The sequence below is a fragment of the Podarcis raffonei genome, chromosome 4 (genome assembly GCF_027172205.1).
Source record: "Podarcis raffonei isolate rPodRaf1 chromosome 4, rPodRaf1.pri, whole genome shotgun sequence".
NCBI classification, from domain to species: domain Eukaryota; kingdom Metazoa; phylum Chordata; class Lepidosauria; order Squamata; family Lacertidae; genus Podarcis; species Podarcis raffonei.
This window is the reverse complement of record NC_070605.1, coordinates 41,999,804-42,018,727: the sequence shown is the minus strand read 5'-3', so window position 1 is coordinate 42,018,727 and position 18,924 is coordinate 41,999,804. Positions and strand designations below refer to the sequence as shown.

General features: G+C 38.4%; 1 protein-coding gene across 5 annotated transcripts in view; it reads left to right on the top strand.

Annotated features, from left to right (window-relative positions):
* DCAF6 (DDB1 and CUL4 associated factor 6) overlaps positions 1-18,924 on the top strand; it is a 49,286-nt gene that overhangs the window by 15,711 nt on the left and 14,651 nt on the right. For 2 of the 5 annotated variants that reach the window (XM_053386381.1, XM_053386386.1), the window contains exons 6-11: positions 437-572; positions 2,521-2,735; positions 6,988-7,081; positions 7,960-8,079; positions 9,738-9,980; positions 15,757-15,924. In XM_053386381.1, the coding sequence (XP_053242356.1) occupies positions 437-572; positions 2,521-2,735; positions 6,988-7,081; positions 7,960-8,079; positions 9,738-9,980; positions 15,757-15,924 (976 nt within the window). The remainder of the gene's footprint in view (positions 1-436; positions 573-2,520; positions 2,736-6,987; positions 7,082-7,959; positions 8,080-9,737; positions 9,981-15,756; positions 15,925-18,924) is intronic. The other 3 variants (XM_053386382.1, XM_053386383.1, XM_053386384.1) reach the window with 3 other exon arrangements.

Sequence of the window (18,924 nt, the reverse complement as noted above, 5' to 3'; positions counted from 1 at the left end):
TACTCAGTATTGTTCCTTTTTATGTTGAAACTATTTGCAGTACTTAATCTCATTGCGTTGCTCTTTACATCCAATTATCTGTACATAAATCTATTCTAGCCCAATCCTTTTAAAGTAGCTTAGGCAATCCCTGCCCCTTGTGATTCACTTTCTGGCCTCTTTTTATGAGAAAATCTTAGACAGATGAAAGCTTTGTGTTTACAGCTGCAAGTTGATGTTACTAAACAATGCTTTTGTTTGCTTAGTCTTTTTGTTGTGGCCATACCCGTCTGTTGTCCAATAACATGCTTAAAATATATATTAACAAGGGCCAGAGTTGGCTTTTTCTAAAACACAACCATATGGATTTTTTTCTAGGATTGTATTAGTTGGTGTGATTTAATACCACTTGTTCTTGTACATTTTAAACAAGTGCAATATTTTCCTTTTGTTCTAGGATATTTTAATAAACTGTAGGAGGGCAGCCACCTCTGTAGCTATTTGCCCTCCAATACCATATTATCTTGCAGTTGGTTGCTCTGATAGTTCAGTAAGAATTTACGATCGACGAATGCTTGGCACAAGAGCAACAGGTAGGACAATACTTGCACGATACTGTAAAACAGCTGACTTTTGAGTACCATAGTTGAAGATTATAGGATGTGAACCTCTTAATGAGATGATTTAATGAAAAATATATTTTCTGCATAAACGCAGAACTTCTCATAATTTTTAAATTTATACTCATGAAAACTTGTATCACACTTTAGAAGGTCTTCTGTAATGTGGACTGAAAAGTATTGATGTCCTAAAGTGATATTTTGACTATGATTCAGAGGCATGTATGCACATTGGCATTATTTTAAGTCCCATAGAGCAATTCTTCTCTCTGACCTGGTCTTTAAAATTGACCTTCTAAGAACAGTTTTCAGGTTTGCTACAAGAGCTGCTGGAAAGTCCAACTAAGGGGGGGGGGTGGAATTGATTCTCTCATTGAATAAATTTGAGTGAACTCCTTTGATTTGCAACCATGCTAAATAAATGAAGAAATTCTGCTGTTCCTTCCATTTAGTGGTTTTGAGTATTAAGAATTGATGGTGGTCTCAGTGTTCATGGTGCTTTTCAGAGAATATTTACAAAAGGGCAAGCCCTGGCCCTTCAAAGAACTGACAATCTAAAATTTGTCTAGGGAGGAATATTGAGGCAAGGATAAATGGGAGAATATGAAAACAGTTCAATTACATGCATTTAGGCTTGATTTCAGTAAAGGATAAGAACTTGAGTTGTGCACTTAATGTAGCTAAAAATGCCTAGAAAAGCCTGCAGAATGTGATTTATTATTGCTCTACTCTTTGTTAGAAATTATGAGGTGAGGAAAAAGCAGATGGATAGATGGATAGGATAGAAAGTTTCCATAGGGAGAGTGAGGTTAATGTAAGTACTGTGGAATTATTTTATCGTCTCATTGTGATATTAATACTTTGAATCTAAATTTCTGTTTAGATAAAATATTCTAATTAATATTAGTACAGTTTCTGCTTCCAAATACTGTACATGATCCCAGTTGGAAATTATGTAGCCAACTTGGTAATGTACAACAATATCGCGTAACCAATCACATTGGATACATGGTCAGTTTGGAATGACAGCAGACAGCTTTTACTCCGAATTGGTGAATGCTTTCATTTCATTGTGCCCTCCAAAAATCGGCAAAAAGGAGGTGCAGCGTATGTGGCTTTAAATTGTAGCAAAATGGCAAGTAACCGGGGCATGGCTGAGGTTTATAAAAGAATGCAGTGCGTAAAAAAATAGACACATTTTAGGGCTAGTATACACAGTACAGGCATCCGTTGTGTGTAATTTACTTGCGCACCACCATGTATATGAATGGTGCTAGGAAATAAAAAATTCAATTCAAACCTGGAAGTGGCGGGAGAAAGTTGAACAGTCCTTGCAAAGTGACCCTCCCCAGAGCCTGAAGAGGATATCAATGAGGACGGAGGAAGCCCCGAAGAGACCTGAGGTGCAGCAGAGCTTTGTTTACACTGCTCATCCTCCCCGCCTAACAGCTGATGGGGGTAGTACAGCAGCTGTAGCTGCTTTCCCATGAATCCTCCAGCTTCCTGCTGGCCCCAGAGCTTCAATTGTAGTTGTGGATGTTTTTGGATATGGTATTGATCGAAGAGAGAGTGGTAGAGAGGGTGTTTAGAGGGTGCTCTTGCCATCTCTATGCAATTTCAGTTATGCACACCGGGTCTTAGATGGTAACTCCCCGTGTAAATTGGTTGACGCCTGTACTTCTTTAGACAATTCATAGTTAGCTTTCACTACCACAAAATATGATGGATTAGACCGGGGTGGCCAACTTCCAAGAGACTGTGATCTACTCACAGTTACAAACTGGCAGTAATCTACCCCCTTTTTGGGGTTCAGGTCAAAGTTGAGCTTTTTTTAGGAAGGAAAGATCATGTAGTAGAAGGCTCATTTGTAAATGAAGGCTCATGTGTAATGGAAAATTAATTCAATTATTTTTTAATGTAGGTAATTATGCAGGCCGGGGTACCACAGGATTAGTGGCACGTTTTGTTCCTCCCCATCTGAACAACAAATCCTGTAGGGTAACATCTCTATGCTACAGTGAAGATGGCCAAGAAATTCTTGTGAGCTATTCTTCAGATTATATATACTTGTTTGATCCCAAGGATGACACAGCTAGAGAACTTAAAGTTCCGTCTTCAGATGAAAGAAGAGAAGAAGTAAGTGTTCCATGGTTACTGGTGTTAAAATGATTTTGAAGACAAAAGAGAGTTAATATGTAATGCTAAGCCAAGCCATAGTTTAGCATAAGGACAGACCCCAGGAAAGGAGATCGTTGCCATTTTGTGTCTCCAGTTTATTATTATTTATTGAATTTATATACCGCCCTATACCCAGAGGTCTCAGGGTGGTTCACAGAACAAAAAATAGCAGTTTCCCTGCTTTTGCAATGTTTTGAGCTAATCTGTGGTTTGGATTACTATGTTGTCCAAACTTGGGCTTGTGGTTTGTCTCACTCCAGATAAACCACCAACCAGTTTGAACAACATGCTAAGCCAAACTATGGCTTAGCTCACAGCACTGCAGCAGCAGGACTGGAGGAGCAAAACTCCCACTAAGCCATGGTTTGGCTTAGAATTATGTGCAAATCATTTTATTAGCTGTACTGGAAAATGTTTATTTAAAAAGGTGCTGTGTCTTAGTGCCATTTTGAAACAAGACATCAGTATAATTTTAATGTTAGGTTATTAGATAGAGATTTTGCTTGTAGATTCAAATTCAGATCCTACTAAGCTGAGCAAATAATTAGAAATATCTTCTATAAGATTAATTTAGTGAGAGCCTATACAATTATCCTGACTGGAAAAATATTTAAATAACTGTATTAAATACACCGTTAGTTACTTATACTGTAGTTACATTTAAAATACACATTTTAGTTAGAGTGGATAGGTTTTCATGTAAATGACAGTAGTTGCTTGTGCACACGTTGCTTGCTGTGCACAAATTTGGCCCCTGTCAACCTGTAATATGACTGACCTTCCTTCCATTAAAACACCATAAAATTCACTAATTTTAGATGACTGCTTATATTGGACAAAGAAAATCTTTCATTTGTGTAGTGTTAAATCATGAACAAATTACAAATAAACCTGGGAGGTTTCTCATTTGCCATGGTGTTTTGGTATTCTGAATATCTTCAGATGTAAACCTGCCAGTCTGTTCCAAGCTATGGCTGCAAAAACTTTCTGGACCAGTTTACCAATATGTAATTCTACTCTAGATATAGAAGCAGCCATGTGTTGATAACAGAATGTTTCCTTGAAGACAAAAATAGCAACATGAAGAGTTCATCTGGCACTATATGTGAGAATCCATCAATAATATTACCCCTGCCCCAAAAACTGTCCTGTCCCACATATGAAAAAAGGAAGTCTGTGTTGTTAGCAAGCTATATGTAAACTCTGAAGTTTTTTTTATATAGAAATGTTGATATATATTAAAATAGTTTATTAAATGTCTCCTCCCCACCGCCAATAATATTGATTCAGTCATTTCAATAAATTCTACAAAATGTGATGGCTAGAATTCAAAAGAACCACACTAGTTTCACATGCCCTAGGGCTTACATTTATTCAAAAATTGCCACACCACATCCAAATACCAATACTTACTTTTGAAAGTAAGAGAAGTGGGATCCTGAGGATCATTTAGTCCAAGCTCCTGCAATGCAGGAATCTCAACTAAAGCATCCACAACAGATGGCCATCCAAGCTTTGCTTAAAAACCTCCAAGGAAGGAGAGCCCACAACCTCAGGAGGGAGATCATTCCACTGTCAAACAGCTCCTAATGTCAGAAAGTTTTTCTGATGTTTAGTCGGAATCTGCTTTCTTGTAACTTGAAGCCATTAGTTCAGGTCCTAGCCTTCAGAGCAGGAGAAAACAAGCTTAGCTCCATCTTCCATGCTACAGCCATTTAGATATTTGAAGATGGCGATCATATATCTTCTCATTCTTTTTTATTCCAGGTTAAGCATACCCAGCTCCCTCAACCATTCCTCATAAGGCTTGGCTTCCAGACCCTTGATGATCATCTTGGTTGCCCTCTGCACACGTAGCATGACAAGAATGTGACTTAGTGAGCCTTGAGCTTGAGCGTGCCCCCTTTTCCCACTTACTGTGGTGTAGCTCTGAGGAGGAGTTTGGAAGCTTTCACTTCCATTTTTGCTTCGCTACAGCTTGTCATGTGGACTGAACTTCTGAAATATGGTTAAGGTTTCTTTGAAACAAGCCTACTTTTAACCAATGATTTCAAGTTCCAGTGACATGTCAGGTTGTGGTTAAGGAAGAACAGGAGCAAAAGCTTCTGAACCCCTCACAGCTGTACCAGAGGAGTAGGGAGGAAGGGAGCTAGAGGCTCACTGCAGCTCATTCACATCATGCTAAACTATGACTTAGCAGATGGGTATCCAATGTGCTCTTCAATTCCCATCAGTCTCAGCCAGCACAGCTAGTGGTCAAGGATGATGGTAGCTAGCAATATCAGGAGGGCACCATGTTGGTTGTTAGCATGATACATGAACACTGCCAATATCTTTATTATGTATGACCAAGTGAAAATAACCCATTTATTAGCTTCACTACATTGTAACTATCATGTGCTTACCTGACCACCTGAATATCCAAATGTTCCACCTGGCTGAATCTGGACTGAAAATTCCAGCAGTGTTGCAGGTGTAGCTGGTGAAAGCTATGTTAACTGATCTCTTGTTTTAACTACTATTTAAATTTAGACTAGGACCCAGTGGGTTATATTCAGGTGTCTAAAATGTCTGGTCTGCTCATGTGCTGCGGTCAACTGCTGATACTCTCCTCTGAGTGTCCCTGCTGCTAGAGTCCCTAGCTGTCAGCTGTGACATGGGCATCGTTGGTTGTGGTGTTCTTTTGTTGCCAGGCAAATACTGTTTTTGTCTCCCAGCCCTTAAAAAAAAGAAAGAACTAAATTATGTTGGTCCTTCTGCTGCTTTTGATTTATTATTGAGATCTGGTACACATGTTTCATGTTCAGACTTCTGCTCTACCTCTGAGGATAAGGAAAGATGCAAAATATGCTATAATGTGATATGTACCTTGAGCATAAGATTTGCATGTTCAGGACACCGTTCCACTTCTACAATTCAGTTTTATAGCTCCCCCAGATATATACAATTGTATTCAAAACATCTGAATATTTTGGAACATTAAAATATGTGTTCACTTTTGCCATGCTACCTTAGTCATCTTTTTTTTGATTATCATCTGTACCTAAAGAGACTTACAGTCATACCTCAGGTTACAGCCGCTTCAGGTTGCGTCTTTTCGGGTTGCGGACCGCCAAAACCCGGAAGCACTGGAATGGGTTACTTCTGGGTTTTGGCGGTTGCGCATGCGCAGAAGTGCCGAATCGCAACCCACATGTGTGCAGAAGCAGGTTGCGAATGCTGCGGGTTGCGAATGTGCATCCCACATGGATCACATTCGCAACCCAAGCGTCCACTGTACTAGAGTTGCAGAAAACAATGTTCATTCATTCTTGACAGGGCTGAGAGTTTAAAAAGATTTCTGACAAATACAGGCTAAGTTTGAGTGAAATAATTAAGGCATTCAATCCTTTGCCCACTTACGTGGAATTAAATTCCATTCTCAAATTTCAATCAAGCTTCTTTGTAGGCATTTTCTATACCTATCTATCTATTTTCTCATTTATGAACTTTTGAAAGTCCATAATAAAAAATATTGAAGTGGTTTACATAGAAGCAATAAAAATACATCCACTAAAATCTTCTAAAAAGATAAAAACAAAATGCAACAGACTCTGAAAAATAGAACTGAATGGTATGCAAATAACAATAACTATTGTAATTGTGTTTACATAGATCACCTCATCTGACATTGCTGAAGGGTTTTGCAGTGGCAAAATCTGATTAGTGATCCATGGATGCAAATTAATATATGTACAAACATTTTTCTCTGGCAGATGTATACCTTAAATATTAGGCATATTAAATCTGTATTACTGTATATTTTATTTAATTTAAAATATGTTATCCTAGCTTTTCAGCCAAAGACTTTATCACAAGATAAATAAAACTATAATATAAAATCTCAGCTGTCTTACAGTTTGATAAGCATGTAGAAGATCCCTCCCTCTCCCACCCAAGTGGGTAAAAGTCTAATTAAGTACCCCTAAAGTACCCCTTGGATACAGATCAGTTCAGATCCATTATGACTGCACTGGCATAATTTGTTTCCTAAGCTGTATTAGTAATTGAAGCAGATTCACCAGTTGAGAAAACATTTAGCCAAAATTTTTGGATTCTTGCACTCAAAAAATGAGAATTTCAGCTTTGGTTTAATATTTCTACCTTTTCAGCTTATTACAGAAATAAAATGTTTACATCTTAAATGCCCCTCTTGTCATTATTTCTCCAGTTACGGCAGCCTCCGGTCAAACGACTCCGACTAAGAGGAGACTGGTCAGATACTGGACCAAGAGCAAGGCCTGAAAGTGAGAGAGAAAGAGATGGTAATATCTTGTCTTTCGTAGCTTGATTTCAGTTCAAAATCTGAATCAGTGAATAACAGATTATTCTGTTATTCATTTCTGGGATTTATGTTTTAAAAATGGTATTCCTAGCTAAAAGTGAACACTGGTTAGTCAGATAGTGGCACCTTGTTTTACTTGAAGCAAATTCCAACTTTCTGGTTTTTCCAGTAACAGAGCCTTTTCTTACTGCTTTTATCAGCCTTAGTTCAAGTCAGCAAGGTCACTGGCCTTTAATAACATGTACAACATGAATATAGCAGCTCTTATCAAACAGACTACTCATGCTTGGTTGAATCTGGAGAGGGAAATTGTAGATGGATTGAAATCTCAAGCTGCCAGATCTTAACATGTAGGATTTTCCCTGTCCTAGTTCCTCACTACTGAAATGAATTTGGTATTCTCTTGCCACCAACAGGAGGATAGAGGAATTGCCAGTTAAAAGTTTGTGTACAGGTCATGAAATTACTCAGCTGGGATCACTTTTCCCTGCAGACAGTGAGTCAAACACTACAACTCTTGGCTGAAGCAATTATAGCAGAGAAGGGTTTTTTTCTCACCCCTTTTTTCTTTGTAATAGTGTAGTAATTAGGTATGATCAAACAGCTGAAAAAATGAAACCAGCAAAGCCACACAGACTGGGTGTCTTTAAAAAGCACTAAAAGCATTTTTAAAATTTTGTTTACAAAGCCTAACCGTTTCTGAACAATGAAGAATGAGAAAACCAATATGTTGAAAAAACATATTGAGAAATATTTTCACCTTTCAGATATGTAAATATGCAAGATTTCAAGTAGCAGAAGGAAAAATGTACTGTGCTACTTCACAGTAAAAGGATTGACACCTCTCTTTATATATAGGTGAACAGAGCCCTAATGTTTCATTAATGCAAAGAATGTCTGACATGTTGTCAAGATGGTTTGAAGAAGCAAGTGAAGTTGCACAGAGCAACAGAGGAAGAGGACGATCTCGGTCTAGAGGTGAATGTTCTTAACTGCCATCAGCATGAAATGACAAGGGGATTTTTGAAATAAAAGGTAGTAATCAACATTTTTTAAAATGGCACACTTGGCATAGGAACATGAGAAAAGCCATCTGAATCAGGCCAATGGCCCATTTAGTCCAGTATCCTGTTCTCAAGGTAGCCAACTAGATGCTTATGAAAAGACCAAAAGCAGCACTCTCACAACTTGTGATTCCCAGCAACTGGTATTCAGACACACTGCCTCTGACTTTGGAGGTAGAACCTAGCTATTGAAGCCTAGCCTAGTAGCCATTGATAGCCTTATTGTCTTTGGATTTCCTTTCTCCTCAGTCTTCCAGCTTCATCAGATATATCTTAATTCTAGGGCTATGACGGAGGGGGGAAAAACTTTTCTCTAAACCAAAAAGCTCCAAATATTTCAACCTTCTTCACAGGAGACTTGCTCCACCCCCTTGATATTTTTTTCCAGCTGTACAACATTCTTCATGAAATGAAGTGACAAGAAGTGAGCACAATATTCTAAGCACAGTCATATATAGGCTTGTAATCTGGATTTTCCCAAACATGTCCTCTTTTTCAGGTTTAAAATGTCTGTCAGGGAAGATTTTTGAAATTTGGCAAAATGTCTGGGGTTTTTTTTACTACAAATTGACTGCTCTTGTGCAGAGTAGACAGTCTCATATAATGCATGTGTGCATGCATGTGTCATATATACTGTATGTATGTATGTATGTATGTATGTATGTATGTATGTATTTCATCCTCCATGGCACACACACTTCAATAGCACCCACCGTCTGCAATCTTATTTTTTTGATGCGCATCCGGGCTTGCCGGTGTGCTTGGTGCCTGTTGTGTAGGAGCGGGCGGGTGGGCAACCCTATACCATATATTAGTATAATGGTATTATGATATTAGCAGTTTTATTTTCAGTTCCTTTCCTAATGATCCTTAGCATGGAATTTGTCTTACAGCAGCAGCTTCACACTGGGTCAGCATCATAATTAAGCTATCCACTACAACCCCAAGGTCTTGTTTGTGGTCAGTCACTCCAGCTCAGACTCCATGAGTGTATATGAAATTAAGAATTATTTTTTGATGCAGTGTGTATCACTTACACTTGTTTATATTGAATTCCATTTGCCATTTTACTGCCCATTCACTCAATTTGGAGAGATCCTTTGGAGTTTATCATATTTTTGGTTTTAAACACTGAAGTTTTGGGTACCATCACCAAACTTTGTTATCTCACTGCTCACCCCTTATTTGAAGTAATTTATAAATAAGTTAAAAGGTACAGGTCTGAAGTAGGAGGACTCTACTTTCTACATCATCCTTTGGGAGATTATCCTATTATTCCTGCTCTCTGCTTTGAGTGATTTGACCCTCCTGATGTTCCCTTTCAACTTTATTTTTTACCAATCCCCTAATTTTTGGGAAGTTTCCTCTTTTGAAGTCAAATGTGGTTTGTGTTGGATTTTCTTGTCAATTGTCCATTTACATATATGTAAGTTCAATAGCAGTATGCTCACTGTTTCCAGTTGGTTTAATGTAGAGTTGAAAGTGTACTGTGCTGAAGATATTCTTTGTTTCAAATGTGACATGGTATGAGAGTCCTCTTTTGAAAAATAAAGTTGCTGTTTTTCTTTAAAGGTGGCAGCAGCAGATCAGATGTCTCTGCTGCTGGCAGTGTCTTAGCAAGTGCTGAAACCGAGGCCACAATGGAAGTAGATGGTCCTGAACAGCTGCAATCATCATCATCTACAGTGTCAGCTCAAGCTCCCTCAACATCTTCCTCGACTGAAAGCCCCCCATCTACTTCCTTGCTATCCTCTCCTGATAATGAACAAAGGCCATCTTTGGAGACCCCTGCACCTCCTACGCTCCATCAGTCTGGTATGTTGGAATTAAAGTTTCCCTCTTTGAACACTTTAAGTATCTCATCTATATAGGTTTGTTGAATGTGTGGAATTATGGAATGTGGATTTATTATACCAATAATCAACTAAGTTGTGTATGTGGTAGTCGAGGAATATATGTAGTCGAGGAAAGAAGACACTCAGGTGGAGTGACTAATCATTTAGTTGTATAAAGACTACTATTATTTTAAATAGCCCTTCACTCAAAGCTCTGTGATGTTGGAGTTTGGCTGTAACTTGCTACAACACAGTCAGTTATCTGTTGTGATCTGCCTCCCAAATGGCATGAAACAAAATACCTAGTTCTCTGTCATCTATCATCAGGGCTCTCCCCCAGCATTTTAACATTTTTGAATATTACAGGAACCTTTCCTGAATTGCATCCTATTTGGTTGACAGTTTCCCCAGCCATCTGGGACTTAACTATTAAATTATTCTGACTATAGTTGCTTTGACTAGAAATAAGATTTTTTTTGCACAGGTAATGTATTAAAGCTGAAGTAACTCCATTTTATAACTTAAACTAGCAAGACTAGAAACTTTTGGTGGGCTCCAAAAATGTGCTCAAGGGCTTGGATTTGCCATATCACATACTGCTTTTGAAAGATTCATCTTTTTCAAAAGTTGCTTCCTTTGTGGCGTCGGGTTTACTGTTGAAGAAACATGAGTACAGTGGAACCTCGGGTTACGTACCATCTTCCTTACGAACGCTTCGGGTAACGAGCTCTGCAAACCTGGAAGTAGGCGCTCCTGGTAGCGAACTTTGTCCTGGGATGCGAGCAGAAGTCACGTGCTGGTGGCGCAGCAGCAGTGGGAGGCCCCATTAGTGAAAGTGCGCCTCATGTTAAGAATGGTTTCGGGTTAAGAATGGACGTCCAGAATGAATTAAGTTTGTAACCGGAGGTACCACTGTATAAAGACTCCTTTGACACATGCAGCTAATTGTGCTGTTCTTTGGGTTCTTGATCACTGCAGTTTGCACAGTTATGTTAAGTAACCTTTCCAACAATTGTTATCTCTTTAATTGCGGTAAACACAACATAGGCAAAAATTAAACAACACGTAATCCTAGAGATTTTGGTTATAATAGCACTTCATTTTGTATCACTTCTGCATCTGTGTTCATGCAGTTTTATATGTTTGCTGCCGTGATATAAATAGAAAGCACTGTCCAGGCCCCCTGCATCTCTTATACATACTTGAATTGGGCTTTTCTACCTATAGATGTGTGCCAACTTATCTGTGCTCTGATGGCCATATCCTTTAGCAGTAGGAGATACAGTTTCTCATTTATCAAAAAGCAAGAGCTCACAGTAGACCTATTTCCCTTCAGAAATGGAGTGGCATGTGTACAGAATTTGGTAGCTTTGCTATTTGGATTGTTGGGAACTTCTCCTTCCAACATAAGCCTTGGCTTCCTTTCTCAGTCTCTCTGTGCTGTTGTCAGAATACACTTTTTCAGACAAAAACTTGCAACTTTACCAAGTACAGTTATAGAGAATGGGAAAGAAATGAGGCTTCTAAAGTAAGTACTATAGGGAAATGGACTTCAGAACTGCAAGTTTTGCTTCAGAGGACATACCAAGAGGAATAGTAGTGGAATTATGCTCATTTTGTTAGGCTGCTTCACACTTTACATTCTGTTTTACAATGTCATTCCATTGTTTAATGTTTTGGATTGGTTTAACTGTAAATTGTGTCAATTTGTTGGAAGCCGCTTTCAGGACAGAAAGATGATGTAGGCTTTTCTATCCTATATGCAGTGCAGCGCAGTATAAGGGAAGCTGTACAATTGTGTTTGAAAACTACTGTACATGGGGTATTTTTGTGCGGGGAAAAAAATGTCATGTATGAAGATGCCATCAAATTCATATATTGAAACCCTTCCACTGCCTGAAGCCCTGTAATTTTCAGGAATGAAACTGAGAGATCAAGTAAAAGTTTTCATTTAATAAGCTGGGCAAAGGCTAATGAACGTTAGGAGGCCTGTTAAGAGTCATGCTCCATTGTTCCCACATTCCTCAAATATATTGCATCCTTAGTCGCACTGGCATTTTCAAGTCGATCCAATTGCTGGCTACTGCTCAACTGAGTGCCTCCTCCATGAGAGGTCTGGAGGGTGGCAACATGAGAATGGACCTTTTCTGCTCCCTGTTAGTGGAATTCTCTTCTCAGGGAGGTTTGCCTGGTGCCTTCATTAATATCTTCAGGCACCAGGTGAAAATGTTTTCTATAACCACATCTTTGGCTGATTAATATTCTATGACCTTTTAAATGTGTTTGTGATATGGGGAAATATTGGTTTGTTTTTGTTTTATTATGTATTTTGTGTTCTCATTTTATATTTATATGTTATGAACTGCCCCATGATTTTTAGATGAAGGGTAGCATGCAAATTTGATTACATAACAACAACAACAATGCTAGTTTTGTGGTTCTTTGAATCCTGACCCTAGGTCTTTAGATCTTTCAGAGGAAAAATGTTTATAAATAAATATGTAAAAAATAATTGCTATAGCAAATGGATTATAGAATTGTTTTCTCTTATGTTTACTTTTCTCTCAAACTGCTTTGCATGCTCATGCATAGCAGTCCTTTATGACTTTAAAATAATGCTTGTTCAGCTATAATATGGAGTTACTCCAGATAGTTATCAGATTTGTAAATGTTGAGACTTTTACAAAGTTAAATTACTGTCTGTTGAGAAAGTAGCTATTATTCTCCTAAGTGAATCTGGTTACAACGTTTGTGTTCCAGAGGAGTTAGTACCTCTGTGCTATACATTGTGTTTGCTTGTAACATTGAACCATAGTATAATGCTGCATGGATGAGTCTGAACAAACGCAAGCAAAGGATTGAACACTCTCCACTTACTTCATACTGCATGGACAAGAATGAATCATTGCAAGAGTTCAGTTTTAGGAAATCTCTGCATAGCATTATGTTCAAACCAGAGACATCAACTCTCGCTTGTTTAGTAAGCCAGTTTCATAACCCTTAGTTTGAAGTTGGCTTACTATTGATGTAAGAATTAAGAGACCAAGGGTGTAGATTTTGATATTTAAAATGTTCCAATATTAATTTTATTGAACCTTTGGCTAGAATGTATTCGGCTTGATTTTGTGTTGCCTGCATTTTATGACTCCTACGCTGCATTCCTTTCCAATCTGACCCTGAAAATGGCACAAATGATCATGAAGGATGTTTTGTTATATTTGTTTTGAGTTAGCACCAGGGTGAAATCTGGCATCTGCTTGAAAGGTTCCGAGGAAGAGATAGGGACAGGAATGTCAACAACCCTGTCTAGTCCTGATTGCTAAGGAAACAGTGATAATGTAGGACATTTGAGACCCAAATGGCCAGAGCAGTTAAGGACACCCCAAGGTAATTGTGGGGGTGAAGTTAACGGTATGGAGCCAATGCCTCTCATGACCTGTAACCTTTCTTGTTGTATGTAGAAGGTTGTTTTGGAATGTTTTGATGTTTATGACTCTTTGTGTGCTGTGCCTATGAAACCCTTGTTCTGATGCTCCTTGTGGCAGACCTTCTTCTTAAGTGGCTAGAACAACCACGTTAAGTTGAGCTCTGTCCTATTGCAATAGTATCTAATAAAGTGGTCCAGGTCCCTAACTGGATCTGGGGGAGCTTGATGTAATTCACTTGGTTCCATGTTTTGTTTAAAAGCTGTTCCCTTACCTGGGTAATGAACAAGTGGTGTAGAAATAAATTCTTACCACACTGTGAAACTGACCAGAGTTTGGTTTAAAGCAGGACCTCTGGTTCAAATGCATAGCAGAGCAGAGATTCCTTAAAAGTAAAGCTAAACTTTGACAATGTCCTCCTGTCAGACAAGAAGGGGTATGAGGGGAACACAAAAATGTTTTCCTTAGGCTCATTCATGTAGTGCTGAACTATGTTTTATTGTTGCTTGTGAGCTAAGCTGCTGTCTCTGGCAGAGTTGCTATGTGAACCAGGTAATGTAACTCAACAGAGAGAATACAATTTTTCCTTAGCTTATTCCATTTGCAGATGGCATTACTGTCATTGGGGAACTTTCATGACTTTCCTTTTCCCATGCTATGCATTATGGGGTTGTGCATGCATGTTTCTTGAGACGCTTTATTCTGTCATGAAAAATCAAATCATCCAAACAATTAGATCACAATAATAATAATAATAATAATAATATTGTATTTTACTGTGTTGTGGCTGTTACAGCCAAACTTTTCTTTAGGCTAAATAGTCTAAACAAGTTAAGTATTAAAACCAGTTTAAAATTAATTTCCTACCATTACAGCTTAAATGAGCTGTTACTCAGAGACCATTAGAGTTTTGTAAGCTTGGTTATGAAACAGACTGATCTAATTAATAGTAAATATGCAAAGATATCTATATGCCTACATTAAGTCAAACACCAGCTGATCTTCCCTACCTATGAAAATATTATTAAGATCAGTAATTTTAAAGGGGAACTCACTATTTTTTCTCCACCTGTGCTTGTAGTTCCTGTTCTTATCCATTTTTAATCTGTTGACCATTTCAGCAGAGTTAGCCATTTCAGCAAAAATGCTGCTGCTTCTTTTTAGTAGACTTTGGTAACCACAAGTTTCTCACTTCTCAAAGAATCATTTCAAACATTGGGCTGCATCAAATAGTGCCTTTGCCTTATTGGAAAACACTTCTGCTTACATAAGTTAGGGCACCCGATTTTTGCTGACTGCTCCCTCGGTGAGGAGGACCCTTCTAAGTGCTGAGGGATCCTCCTGAACAGAATGGTGTATGTCTCAGAGGAATGCATTAGTTGAAGGGAGGAGAATCTGCCAGAATCAAGTGCCCCAGCTTATGTGAGCAGAAGTGCTTTCCAATAATTTATCCAATATTTGTCTGCCTTTGAAACACTTTATACATTATTTTCCCCCTATGCTGAGATAGTCTCCATGTAATTTTTTAAAATGTATTGTAACATGTGTAGAATAACACAAGGGGAGATTGGACTGCTGATCTATGCAGAAGTTGTCCATTCTGAGTATCTGCATTATGAAAAAAATAATGTCACTCTTTCCCTTATTACAATATACACAAATCTTTCTACATCAAGCTTCTCTCTCTGTATTGGGGAAAAAAGTATGAGATAAGTTTCTTATTTCAGTACTGTATTGGTCTTAAGGTTACTTCCCAGTCTCAACTGTATTTTATCACATACCTTCTCTATTTGCTACAAAAAAATTACTCATAAATAGGGAACATGTGGCTGCATTACTTATGAAAATTTTGCATTAGGATTTAAAAACAGAATCTGGTGGGAAGAGTCACTTTTTAAGAACTGTGCTAGTCACGCTTCAGTTCTCTCTTCTTCCTAATACCATGATGTGTAATGCAAAAGAAAACTTTTAAGAGAAAGTGTCATCTATTGCACAAAGGATACTCTAGGAAAGCTCCATATGTATGTGTTTCATATCATCATGCTTTTTTGGTACATTATTCTTTACTTAAATGGCTAAATAATTGGGTAATAGTTGGAGACAATGAAGCATGAATAATGAGCTTCATAATTCCTATAATTTAGAAAGGAAATAACCAATAAAACACATTTTATTTTCCTTCTGAATATTAGTAGTTTGCTTTTAAACAAAACGTTTGCTGCTTTTATTTCTCTACTCAATATCTATTACCTTGCTCTTTAGTCTTTATGTTCTTTTTATCCTATGTTCTATGCCTGTTTCTTTTTACACCCTTTTTTTCCTGTCTGTCAGAATTAATGGCGCCTGAGTTAGCTATACTCCGTAGGGGCCTGCAGCGGCTGAGGCTTAAGAAGGCTGAACAGCAGAGACAGCGAGAGCTAGCTGAGGGTTCAGCACAACAGTCCTCCAGCTCTGATCAGTCTTCCCCTAAGGGATCCCCACAGGACCCTCAGCCTACAGGTTGTCATTTGTCAAGGTTTATTAAGCAGCTGGTGTAGTTACATAGTTTGTGCTGCTATTGTTTGCTGAGATGCTTCCCCTCAAGAACAAGAGAGTGAATGCAGTTGCTTCTTGCGTGTTCTTTGCATTTGGTGGTGTTCATTCATCACAGTGCTCCAAAGTAACTAATACTTGGCTGAATATCTCCTTACTTCTGTAACAATTTTGTTAAGTATAGTTCCTGTTTGAATAATATCTGATCCATAAGATCGACTGCTTCACTATGCAAAGTTGTAGAGTTAAGGGCTTCCTATTCCAGCCTGATGCACTGAAAGAAAACTAACCCTAGCACTCACCAATGTTTAACTTTGGTTTCAAATCCCATGCTTTGCCCTCCTCACAAACCTGAAATGAAGTGGCATTTTAAGCAGCTCTTTCACATCAGCTAGGAGAAAGAGGCCCCTTTTCAGATGAAGTTATTTTGATTTCTATAGACTCTTGTTGGGGCTTTTTTTAATTTTGCTTTGGGTGCTAAAATGACCTTAGCTGAAAATAATTTTGCCATATTTATGTGTGGGAATGATGCATCTTGGCTTCCTGTTACCCTTGGCTGTGACACATACCTCAGTTTAGGATAGATGACATTACTGTAGAACAGGGTGACTTCCATTTTGAGGGGTATCAACCATATTCCTGATCAAAGTTATCCTCCCCCCAGTCAAACTGCACTGCCACAATACTTGCTAATTGGTAAACTGTTTCTATTGTGTTAAAATGCTGATGCATGGCAAAGGGAAGTTTCTCAGTTCTGTTCCTCATAATTTGTACTTTTTTTAGTAGCTGGTGGTAAACATTTTAAATAGACATATTAAGGGATCATGAGGCATAATTGTTTGTAATAAACTTGAGAAGTAAAACTCCACTTGATCTTTATAAACATTCACATCCAAAACAGAGAGATCTGGTTCATACTCTGCCTCTGCATGTAGATTTTATATGTGTAGAAGCAAGTTTTGGCTCTTCCTGTCTTATACCATATGCAGAAGCTGAAGTTTAAAAGGCTAAATGCTTGAAATTGTAATATAAGTAGACCCACTTCATGCAACTGTGTGCTACAAAATGGCTATGGGCAGATTATGTAGATTTTTATGCAACATGTGTAGATTTTTATGTAGCTCAAAGATTTTAACGCATTTAGGCTTGATGGTGAAACATTTGTGATCTTAAAGCTTGCTGCACACCCCACTGAGCCTTATACCTACACACTAGGAATATATGCAAGTAGTTAGGTGATATGTTTTCAAGTGTATGTACTCAGAAATAAGACCCATTGAATTCTGGGGGATTGGCTTCCCTGAAAGTTCATATAGGATTGCTGCTTTATTGCCTTACATTGGAATTATTTTGAATAATTTGTTCTCAGTTCTTTGTATGTGTGATCTTAACTTTACCACTCCCTCACTTATACAGGTTTGTAGTTGAGGTGAATTTAATATATTTGACTAAAACTGATTGTAAATCACATTTTCTCTCTCAAATCACTGGTCTACCTGAGACTGGATTACTTGTGCAATGTCCTATTGTAGAAGAAATATAGATACATTTTGGATATGTTTGATTAGAGTAATTCATACTTGGATCCTATGATTTTGGAAATGGAAGTACAGCCATCAGTTTTCTCTATAGATTTGGGAGCTGATTAGTGCAGGTTGCAGCTATGCAGGTTTTGCTGACTTGCAGATTGATAAGATAGCAATGCAACTTATGTTACACTGCATTGCAATTCTGTGAACGGTATATACTCACCATCATTTACATGTACTCGGTACCAGAAGTGCCAGCTTGGCCCCATGACCATTGGTGCCCGGGGCTGTGGATGCCATGCAGCATGCATGGCCCTGGCATGGAAATTTGTGGATGCCCGGCCCCTTCATGGGGAATTTTGTGGGTGCTCGGGCACCCAGGGCCCCAGGGAGTTGGCATCTGTGCTCAGTACTTTTGTCTTAAGGACATGGTTTTGCAAAAAGAGAGACAAAGCTTCTGGTGCAAATCACAACCAGTGGACTAGAGCTACCATTTCAGAACTACTTGCAATTACTTTATAAACAATGTACAGTCGTACCTTGGAAGTCGAACAGAATCCATTCCGGAAGTCCATTCGACTTCCAAAACGTTCAGAAACCAAAGCGCGGCTTCTGATTGGCTGCAGGAAGCTCCTGCAGCCAATTGGAAGTCCCATAAGCCCCGTTGGACGTTCGGCTTCCAAAAATAGTTCGCAAACCGGAACAGTCACTTCTAGGTTTGCGACGTTCAGGAACAAAAACGCTCAAGAACTAAGCTGTTCGAAAACCAAGGTACGACTGTATTGGTGCAGAAGATAAAGCTCAGCTTAGAGAATTGCCTTGGAGCAATGATACCAACAAGACTGGGTTCTGTGTGGCAACCTCAAGTCTTCTATTGGCATCATATCAGGAGCTTTACTAAGACAGAAGAGGCTTCCTTTCTTTGCAGAGCTGCACTTCCTAAAATTATAGATTGGGTTGTGTTGTCCAGTGATAGTTACTAGTGTGTGTGTATTTGTGTGTGATCACTAAAACTTTCAGCTATGTTATATATGTATCAGGAGTTGGTTGTGATTGCTTCTGGTGTCTTGTTTGTAATATTATGTACTATATAAGTTCAGGCATCTGTAGTCAACCATCTTCCACCCTATATAGTTTGCTCCTGGGCACCACCCCTTTTTTTGGCCTTTTCATCATTTTTGCTTATCTTGCACCTGAGAAGAAAACTACTTATTGAAAATAGGTTTTAAATTTGTCCCCAATTGCTCTTGAGCTTTAAAAATCTGTTTTTCCTCAGGGAAAACTGAAAGGTAACAACACACAGTTACTAACAACCTACTAATAAGAAAATGAAAACAGAGTCTATGCTTCTGCTATTATTCATGTAAAGGTTGTTAAGAATGTTTTAAGTTTACACACTTACATGAGATTAATTTCCATTGAATTTACTACTGAATAG